The sequence below is a fragment of the Simochromis diagramma genome, unplaced genomic scaffold, assembly GCF_900408965.1.
Source record: "Simochromis diagramma unplaced genomic scaffold, fSimDia1.1 OVJJ01000520.1, whole genome shotgun sequence".
Classification (NCBI taxonomy): Eukaryota; Metazoa; Chordata; class Actinopteri; order Cichliformes; family Cichlidae; genus Simochromis; species Simochromis diagramma.
In genome coordinates, this window is record NW_024387338.1 from 138498 (window position 1) to 149551 (window position 11054).

Here is an 11054-nt window from a genome sequence, read left to right on the forward strand (position 1 = left end):
TGGTCTTTCACGTGGAATTCCAATAAAAGTGATTCATGTTTGTGGCTGTAATGTGACAAAATGTGGAAAAGTTCAAGGGGGTCGAATACTTTTCAAGACACTGTATTTGATGTCTTCAGTATATATCTGCAATGTAGAAAGTAGTAAAAATGAAGTAAAACCATTCAATGAGGTGTGTGCTGCGTGTGTGTGTGTGTGTGTTGCTCTATAGGTCATGCCTGGTTGTTCATACAATTTTCTTCACCTCATCTCCACTACTGCAGACAACTAGGCAACTGGCTCTATCTCCTAAACTACAACACAATCCACACACCCAGCATGGAGATGAGTGAACAGAAAAGAATTGTAGTATTGTAGCAGTTGTACATGTACAGACCATAAATATGGAGTCCAGCTGTGTTTGATGCTGCTGGGCAGACTGATCACTGGGAACCTCTGAGCTCTGCTGGTCCACCCTGTGGAGGAATTGTAAAGAATAAATGAGAAAACATAGAGCTGGCTATCCAGGATGCTTATGGTTCTCAGTGCCTTAAGAAAACATAAATAAATAAAAGCAACACAGCTGTCTCCTGCGAATGCTTGGGGCTCTAAAAGTGCCTTGTAGTATCTGACGCAAAGACAGTTAAGTGAAGGTCAGTGGCTTTTTGCATTCTTTACGACTCGTGTTTTTCAAAACACTAACACAAAGTTCATGTCATGCTGTGCTGCCAAACATGGTATAGGTTGAGCAGCATAGTTGAGTATATGAGTGAAAAACTTACCAAGTCTTCTCTGCTAATTTCAAACAGATTATTCTGCTATTGACTACCGTTTTGAGGTTTTGGTATCCCAGATACTGACAATCAGAAGCTGACTGGTGCCTGTGAGCATGGACCCTGCTACAGTGGTCAGTTGGGGTTGGCTAAAACCATGCCACATTTGACTGATCTGGATTGGGCCTATGCCATAGGGCAACTTCAAAGGTCACCATAAAGTTAAGTTATCATTTTGACAAATTGATGGGAAATATTTTCTTTAGTAACAGCAGAAAAGCTGTTCTCTGTTAGCTCATTAACAGGAAACTGAATAAGAGTGAGTGACAACCACAGAAACACATTCACAGAAATATAATTATCCGATAACTCGGGTAACCTGTGTAACTCATCTTTGGATATATTTACAGGTAACTATTCTAATTAGCCATTTCTTTCTGTTAAAGCAGACAAACACATGAGTATCAACTTGGCTTCAATTTAAAGCCACTGAGGGGATGTACACGAAGGCTGGAACTGAGGGACTTACTGTACTATAGTACACCAGTTTCTAGACAAAACAAAGTCTAAACTTTTTTCTTCTGGTTTTAGATTAAATGTTCAGTGCTCACCATTAATGCTCTTGCTTATATTTATTCTTTTAAAAAGCAGTTTAAGACTCATTTATTTAGATTGGCTTTTAATTAGATTTTTTGCTGTATGTTTGATTTTTGGTGTATTTTATGTATATCTGTTTTATATGACTGTGAAGCACTTTGTGGTTTTTATCCTGTGAAGAGTGCTATATAAATAAATTGAATTGAACTGCTCTTGATTTTATCCCTGCAAGAATCCACAAACCTCCATAAAAACAAACTTGTCAGCAGGACAATGTGTGTAAAAATGTGTGTAAGAAAGAGCTGAGCTGACATTAAACATGATGGAGGATTTATTCACAGACACCAACTCACCAAAAGCATTAAGACACACATTACCTCTCTGCAGGAGAACAGCAGCCTTCTTTAAACCCAATATAAAAAGGAATCGACTGGTCACTCTTGAAGGAAAAACAGCTGGGTTCAGGTCCAGGTTGGTTCCTGTGAATAATGATGGTGTAGTGATGTGAGTGCTGATCTGTGACATGGAGAAGAGTCATGGACATTTAGAGATGATCATCTCACCTCTGACCTTTGTCCTGGCTCTCTCTGTCTCTTTTAGAGGGAGGGACTCCCTCCTCTATGTCCTCACACTGATCCATGCTGCTGAATTCACATCCACATCAGCTCACACATATTTTTTACCTTTGCCTGCAGAGAAAACACAAATCATTCATGTGCACATCAATTGAAATCCTACTTTTCATCGTGTGTGCTGTCCACATATCAGCTGCTTCTTTTCTGCCACAGCTGGCCTTCTCAAGACAAGGCGGCCATTTACATGAAAAGGGAAAGACCATGTCAAGGAGGGGGCCTAAGGGTACATCTTTTGCCATCTTACAATGTTGTGATTGCAGCCATTCCCCAACTCTCTGTGAATGGTACTCATGGCTATTTATCAATGGTCTTTGATCAATGATCATGACTGTTTGCATATTAATGATCAAGAAACTGACCTCACAGCCCCTTATTCATTCAGTGGGCTGGTTTCATTGTTTATGCAAATGTACTGTTTAAGGTTGGGGAAACCTGCAGTCACCCGAGACGTAAGAAGTCACTTGGTTAAGTGACGAAACGTTTCTCCCAATGAAAACACCACGTCCAGATGAACAGAATCAAACTTTTAAATGTGGTGTTTAGGATCAGAAAAAAGGAGGATTCAGAAAACTGATAGCAGCTCTGAGAACTTCTTCTGTATAACTATTTATGATCAGAGATTAAGTCCTGATTTTGAACTGTTGTTAACTCCATGGACTCACGCGGAAAACTACAGTGACATTAATATTAGAGCACAGCTGAGAACTTATATGAGTATGTACGCATATAACGGAAGTCATACTCTAAATGCAGTCACACTTTAATTGAGTATTTCTAAAGTGTGGTGATACTTTAAACATTTTAAAACTTTTTGCAGCCTCAATGAAACATTTAGAGGATTTATTGATCAACTTCAGTGGATTGACATAGAAGCTGTTTTTATTTGAGGTGTTCACCAAAACCATATTCAAGTCATAGTTTAATTATAAACAAAGACTTGAAAGTGAGACACTCAGCTTTTGTTAAGTTTTGCACAAATTGTTGGGGATGTGCTCTTACACTTACACTTTGACCTATGACATGTGTGAGTGTGCATGTGTAATAAATTAAATTTAAAAAAATCAAATTATGATGGCTGTGCCAACAGGTTATGGGTCCAGAAAGGAGCAGTTAACACAGATTATACATCTACAGAGATGACAAAAACTATGTGTTATGTGAGGCAAAGTTCCTGGGGCACCTCTAGAGCAGGGCTGGGGAACTCAAGACCTCAAGGGCTGGTTTCCTGCAGGTTTTAGATATCACCCTGGGTCAAACAAATGATTAGCTCATTACAGGCCTCTGGAGAACTTCAAGACATGTTGAGGGAGTAATTTAGTCATTTAAATCAGCTGCGTTGGATCAAGGACAGATCTAAAACCCGCAGGACACCGGCCCTTGAGGCTTGGAGTTCCCCACCCGTGCCTCTAAAGGAAGAGAGAGGCCAATGAGGATTAAGACAATGAAAAAGATGACAAAAATGAAGAAGACTATGGCAAAGTGTCCCAGTAAGAAGGACAGACAAATAGAAGGAGGTAATGTAAAGTAATGTTAACCTGATATAATTGTGGCCAAAAAAAATAAATAACCTGGCAAGTCCAGAGGACAGAAATGGTGCTGCACATTTTTTTTTTCCTTCCACTCATAAAGATTCAAACTGGAGATGAAGAAAGAAAGCCAATGCAAAACAAACAACTGGCACTGAAGACAACACATTAGCATTCAAGATAGGTGAATTCTAAGTTTGCGGATTGAAACAAAGGACTTGTGGTTGATGTTAGGGCAATGTCACACATAATAACAGACATTGAGAAGTCTATAGACTTTAATGAGACCTTTAAACCATAACAGTATTTTCTGGAGTTTACTGGCAGAGCAAGAAGGACTGGCATTGCATTGAAGGGGGTGAATTGAAGTCATCAGGAACTCTGAGACAAGTGCTGTACAATCATTGTTTTCATATCCACATCTTCTTGGTCAAAGCAGCGATAGCCATTGCAGCTTCAGTCACTCTCTGTGAGGGGTGCAATGAACGGGTGCATCCACAAGAACAAGTGTATGACAGACTTTACTATCTAACCACTATAAGTTTTGAAATTAATGATGGGTATCATTCTTGCAATAAAAAAAAAAAAAATGTGTAGTACAAACGCCACACTATACACTAACAGGGAGAATCTTTCAAGGATGAAAGTGTTTGGATCAGTTTGTTAAGCATACAAACGCAACAAGAAAAAGCTAGACTCGCAATGTGAAAAGTTTGTTTAATTTTTCTTAAACAAGGTCTTCAAATCCTGAAGGTTTAGTGGAGCCTTTCCATGAACTCTGAGCTTTAGTTCTTTCCATAGATTTTCAGTTGGATTAAGGTCAGGTGATTGGCTGGTTTATTCTAGCATCTTAATTTTCTGTCTCCAAAACCAACTGACAGTTTCATTGAATCTCTTTTTGGGATCATTGTCCTGGTGAAATGTTCACACTGGTTTCATCTTCATCATCCTGGTAGGCGGCAGCAGATTTTTTTTTAAAATCAAGAATGTCTCAATACATTTTCCATTCAATTATATAAAGCTTGCCAGTGTCATATGCTGAAAAACAGCCCCACAGCTTGATGTTCCCACCTCCAGACTTCACTGGGTGATATGGAGTGCCTTTTGATCTCAAAACATGGTGTGGCATCCAAAGAGTTCAGTTTTGGTCTCACATGATCAGACTTTATTCTTCTAGCATTTCACAGGCTTGTCTAAATGTTGATCAGTAAACTTCAAAAACACACTTCAACATGCTGTTTCTTCCGCTATGGAATCATGTGTGGTGAGCATTCATACGGTCGATGGTGGTTAAGTGCATTGAAACACTTATACATGCTGATTCCTTTCTACAGGGAGTGCAGAATTATTAGGCAAATGAGTATTTTGTCCACATCATCCTCTTCATGCATGTTGTCTTACTCCAAGCTGTATAGGCTCGAAAGCCTACTACCAATTAAGCATATTAGGTGATGTGCATCTCTGTAATGAGAAGGGGTGTGGTCTAATGACATCAACACCCTATATCAGGTGTGCATAATTATTAGGCAACGTCCTTTCCTTTGGCAAAATGGGTCAAAAGACGGACTTGACAGGCACAGAAAAGTCAAAAATAGTGAGATATCTTGCAGAGGGATGCAGCAGTCTCAAAATTGCAAAGCTTCTGAAGCGTGATCATCGAAGAATCAAGCGTTTCATTCAAAATAGTCAACAGGGTCGCAAGAAGCGTGTGGAAAAACCAAGGCGCAAAATAACTGCCCATGAACTGAGAAAAGTCAAGCGTGCAGCTGCCAAGATGCCACTTGCCACCAGTTTGGCCATATTTCAGAGCTGCAACATCAGTGCCCAAAAGCACAAGGTGTGCAATACTCAGAGACATGGCCAAGGTAAGAAAGGCTGAAAGACGACCACCACTGAACAAGACACACAAGCTGAAACGTCAAGACTGGGCCAAGAAATATCTCAAGACTGGTTTTTCTAAGGTTTTATGGACTGATGAAATGAGAGTGAGTCTTGATGGGCCAGATGGATGGGCCCGAGGCTGGATTGGTAAAGGGCAGAGAGCTCCAGTCTGACTCAGACGCCAGCAAGGTGGAGGTGGAGGTACTGGTTTGGGCTGGTATCATCAAAGATGAGCTTGTGGGGCCTTTTCGGGTTGAGGATGGAGTCAAGCTCAACTCCCAGTCCTACTGCCAGTTTCTGGAAGACACCTTCTTCAAGCAGTGGTACAGGAAGAAGTCTGCATCCTTCAAGAAAAACGTGATTTTCATGCAGGACAATGCTCCATCACACGCGTCCAAGTACTTCACAGCGTGGCTGGCAAGAAAGGGTATAAAAGAAGAAAAACTAATGACATGGCCACCTTGTTCACCTGATCTGAACCCCATTGAGAACCTGTGGTCCATCATCAAATGTGAGATTTACAAGGAGGGAAAACAGTACACCTCTCTGAACAGTGTCTGGGAGGCTGTGGTTGCTGCTGCACGCAATGTTGATGGTGAACAGATCAAAACACTGACAGAATCCATGGATGGCAGGCTTTTGAGTGTCCTTGCAAAGAAAGGTGGCTATATTGGTCGCTGATTTGTTTTTGTTTTGTTTTTGAATGTCAGAAATGTATATTTGTGAATGTGGAGATGTTATATTGGTTTCACTGGTAAAAATAAATAATTGAAATGGGTATATATTTGTTTTTTGTTAAGTTGCCAGCACAGTAATAGTCACCTGCAAACACAGATATCCCCCTAAAATAGCTAAAACTAAAAACTACTTCCAAAAACATTCAGCTTTGATATTAATGAGTTTTTTGGGTTCATTGAGAACATGGTTGTTGTTCAATAAAAAAATTATTCCTCAAAAATACAACTTGCCTAATAATTCTGCATTCCCTGTATAACTCTCCACAAGTGCTCCTTGGCTCTTGGACAACTATTCTGATAATGGATTGGAGGGGGTGTTACCCATATAGATAAAGAAAAGCAGAGATATTAGATATAAAATAGAAATAATGAAATGTATTGTTATCCTTATATATGAAATAGAAATAAAAACAGATTATTTTTTGTGCATACTGCCCAGCATTCTCACACAGTAAATCCAGAGAGTTCAGCATAACTCAGTGCAACCGCCCTTAAGATATGCAGCCATATCAAAACAAACCAGGTAATAGCATTTCTGTTAAACATTTGTGGTGAAAACAAGAGTGTAGCTATTCTATTGTTTAAAAAGGGCAACTGAATATTTTAAGACCGTTAAAAGAAGAGAAAACAAGCTGTAATATTTTCAAAATACTAAGCTAAGCAAGAAAAAGGTAAAAATTCTATTTTAAATATGTTGCATCTCAACATCTGAATTCTTCCGTTGAGCTGTAAACTGTGAGTCATATGCGATCTTCCTTAAATGGTCTCAGTATACTCAATAACCTGTTTTGTTACAGGCTTCGCTGTCTGAAGGCAGTCTAATGGATACTGTACTGTAGGTATCAGCGGTGCATAGACTCATGCCCCTGTGAGAGCAGAGGAAGCTAATTAGTTCACTGATACAGGACTGATAAAGTCATGTTGGCTTCGTGTTATGAGGTCTCACTGCATTTCTAAACTGTGCCAAGCTGACAGGAAAGCTAAGAGCCAAGCTAAGTAATGGCATTTAAGGTCTACCAGAAGTCTCTATACTACAGTCAGCAGCTACGAACTGCTGGTTGAAATATCATCAGCCTGAATAACTTTCTGCACACAGCTAATGTTAGCCAGGAAAACATTACAGACTGCTAACATTACCTTCACACGGACACGATCATCAGACAGTAACCTCAGGAAGAAGAAACTTTGAGCAGGAAGGAAACACCTAGAGAGATTGCTGTTAGCGTCATCTCAGCTGCCAAGGAACCCGCCCCTCCTGATGATGATGATGTATCTGTGTACGGAGGCACTCTTTCGTGGAATTTTCACACATGTAGTTCGTTTACTCTGGTCCGATTCACCCGACGAGTTTGTCAACTTATAGCTTTATCCTGCGGTTTTCACACGGAGAAAAATCAAAATGAACTCCAAGCGAACCTAAACGCGTCACTGCAAACCACGTGAGAATGTTCAGCACGCTGATTGGATGATGTAAATACAGGAAGCAGGTATTGTGTTCTGTGTTAATAGTATACAGATGTAAAAGAAGTTATAGAAGTAAAGTGGAAAATGATATAATTTCAAGAGTAAGATTTGATCATACAGGTTTAAATTTCTATTTGTACTTATTGCTTTAATCTGTGTTTGTTGTTGTTAGTGTCAAACAGACAGGGTAACTGGAGAGATTACTGTACCAGCTTTTTGCTTCAGATCCATGAAGTAGCACGACAAGCCTCATAGTGTAAAATAGGGCAGCACTGGTAATCTGACTGAGATCGACTTGAAGTGTTCTGAAAGTTTGCAGTTCAAGCTGTTCAGTTTGTGCAAAATATGGCTTGATCACAGTAAGACCCCAAGACACTGTTTGTGATTGGTTTTATTTACAATTTTGTATTTTATTTATTTAGTTTCTTATCCTGACAGCTTTCCAGCTGTCTCGACCTGTTCCTCCTTCCTCCCGGCATCACGGTAAGAGGGAGAGCATAATTATTAAATTGCTTTCAGCTTCCCTGCCAGCCTCCCTGGCACTGCCCCTCAAGCCACCACCCTGCACCAGTGACTGAAAATCACCCATCCCCAGGTAGTCCTCCACAATGCAGTTCCTGTAATTATGATTATGTGCAGGTGCTCCTGTGTGGCTTGCACATGGCAACCATGCAGTTGGTTTGCTGTTCCAGACAGCCCACTTCTCCCAGCTCAGTGTGCCAGTGGTTCCTCCGGTTTACACCTGTACTTAATCAGAACAGCAATGGCACAAACCTCGGACAGATGTAACTTTTAAAGTGGTGCACATGTGTATGTTTCTTACTGGATAGTTAATTTAAATGCCTGTCAAACAGTAATAGCTAGCTCTGAGCTACGTTTATTATATTGACAGTCCTCAAGTATGACTATAATGTATTTGTAAAAATAAAAATTACATTGCACCTAACCTTTACTCTGGATCTGTAGTTCTCAACTTCACTGGGTATAAAACCAGGTCCACATGCAAAGATGCTGGTAGTTAAGCTTGTACAGGGCCAAGTCTGTAGAGAAGGATTAGAGTAAATATTGTCAACACAGAAACTTTTTGCTGTTTTTCTGCCTCACACATTGTGGTGTCAATATAATACGCTTGTGTGATATGTTTTATTCAAAGGAACACTTTCTTTCTCTCTGTGCTTGTCCTGCTAGACCTTAGTGCAGCGTTCGATACTGTTGACCATAATATCCTATTAGAGCGATTAGGACATGCTGTAGGTATTACAGGTACTGTGCTGCAGTGGTTTGTATCATATCTATCTAATAGACTCCAATTGGTACATATAAATGGAGAGTCCTCTTCACACACAGAGGTTAATTATGGAGTTCCACAGGGTTCAGTGCTAGGACCAATTCTGTTTACACTATACATGCTTCCCCTAGGCAGCATCATTAGAAGACATAGCATACATTTTCACTGCTATGCAGATGACACCCAGCTCTATCTATCTATGAAGCCAGATAACACACACCAATTAGTTAAACTGCAGGAATGTCATAAAGACATAAACACCTGGATGGCCGCTAACTTTCTGCTTCTTAATTCAGATAAAACTGAGGTTATTGTACTCGGCCCTGACAATCTTAGAAATATCAGATCTAACCAGATTCTTACTCTGGATGGCATTACCTTGGCCTCCAGTAACGCTGTGAGGAACCTGGGAGTCATTTTTGACCAGGACATGTCCTTCAACGCACATATTAAACAAATATGTAAGACTGCTTTCTTCCATTTGCGCAACATCTCTAAAGTTAGAAATATCCTGTCTCAGAGTGACGCTGAAAAACTAGTTCATGCATTTATTACTTCCAGGCTGGACTACTGTAATTCATTATTATCAGGATGTCCAAAATACTCACTGAAAAGCCTTCAGCTAATCCAAAATGCTGCAGCAAGAGTACTGACAGGGACTAGAAAGAGAGAGCATATTTCTCCTGTTTTGGCTTCCCTTCATTGGCTTCCTGTTAAATCCAGAATTGAATTCAAAATCCTGCTCCTCACATACAAGGTCTTAAATAATCAGGCCCCATCTTATCTTAATGACCTTGTAGTACCATATCACCCTATTAGAGCACTTGCTCTTGCACTGCAGGCCTACTTGTTGTTCCTAGAGTATTTAAAAGTAGAATGGGAGGGAGAGCCTTCAGTTTTCAGGCCCCTCTTCTGTGGAACCAGCTTCCAGTTTGGATTCGGGAGACAGACACTATCTCTACTTTCAAGATTAGGCTTAAAACTTTCCTTTTTGCTAAAGCATATAGTTAGGGCTGGACCAGGTGACCCTGAATCCTCCCTTAGTTATGCTGCGATAAACGTAGGCTGCTGGGGATTCCCATGATGCATTGAGTTTTCCTTTCCAGTCACCTTTCTCACTCACTATGTGTTAACAGACCTCTCTGCATTGAATCATATCTGTTATTAACCTCTGTCTCTCTTCCACAGCATGTCTTTTATCCTGTCTTCCTTCTCTCACCCCAACCGGTCGCAGCCTGGTTCTGCCGGAGGTTTCTTCCTGTTAAAAGGGAGTTTTTCCTTCCCACTGTTGCCAAAGTGCTTGCTCATAGGGGGTCATATGATTGTTGGGTTTTTCTCTGTATCTATGAAGCGCCTTGAGGCGACTTTTGTTGTGATTTGGCGCTATATAAATAAGATTGAATTGAATTGAAATTTCTTCAGAAGAATGATTAGCCCTCTTCCTGACCTGTCAGTGCTTCAGGTAGCAGAGGCATACAGTGACTTTGACCCGCTGCATATGCCACCAGTGAAAACAATGGGCATGAGTATGGAGAAACCACTTGTCGGATCTAAATTTGGACTAGTGCAGACAGGAAACGTATTGTCCTACAGCAGCCTGAACCCCTAATCTGATGCCTAGAGTTACATAAGAATGCTTCACCTTTTCCGTGTCTTCCTCTTAATACCCGTCATCTGTCACCAACGCAATGTGTGTGGGTATTCACTGAAGAGGGACATTTGCATTTGTAAAGTTTGCAGTTATATGGCCCACAAATTGATTCGTTACCATGAGCCATGTCTAGAACTAGCACATGCTGTGGAAATCAAGCATAACCTCCAAGCATAATGTCCAAATGTAAAAAGTTGTATCAACTGAAAGTATTTGCAGATGTCAAATTGGATTTTTTAATTAAGTCATGCTTACTACTGGCAGGTACAAGGCCAGCTTCATGTTACTGGTCTTCAGTGGTATGACTTGTGCAGAGCCTGGACTCAGACATGGAAGTTCAAAAAAATGATTAAACAAAAGTGTGATCACTTCTATTTTAACACTTACATATCAAAATACCTCTCAAAGAGACATGCACAAAAAATGTGTGAACCTATCCTTCTATAAGCATAAGTACATGTTTCATGAAATGTTAAAAGAACATGCTAGCACATTTCCACACCTCAACTGAAATTATGTAAAG

General features: G+C 40.3%; 1 protein-coding gene across 4 annotated transcripts in view; it reads right to left on the reverse strand.

Moving 5' to 3' along the window:
• LOC120718210 (NLR family CARD domain-containing protein 3-like) overlaps nt 1–11054 on the reverse strand; it is a 104186-nt gene that overhangs the window by 38290 nt on the left and 54842 nt on the right. The window contains exons 1-4 of one of the 4 annotated variants that reach the window (XM_040006635.1): nt 7266–7562; nt 1913–2038; nt 1727–1828; nt 377–455 (exon numbers count right to left, since the gene is read on the reverse strand). In XM_040006635.1, the coding sequence (XP_039862569.1) occupies nt 377–455; nt 1727–1828; nt 1913–1989 (258 nt within the window). In that variant the 5' untranslated portion in view covers nt 1990–2038; nt 7266–7562. Of the gene's footprint in view, nt 1–376; nt 456–1726; nt 1829–1912; nt 2235–7265; nt 7563–11054 lie in introns of those variants that run through there. The other 3 variants (XM_040006636.1, XM_040006639.1, XM_040006637.1) reach the window with 3 other exon arrangements.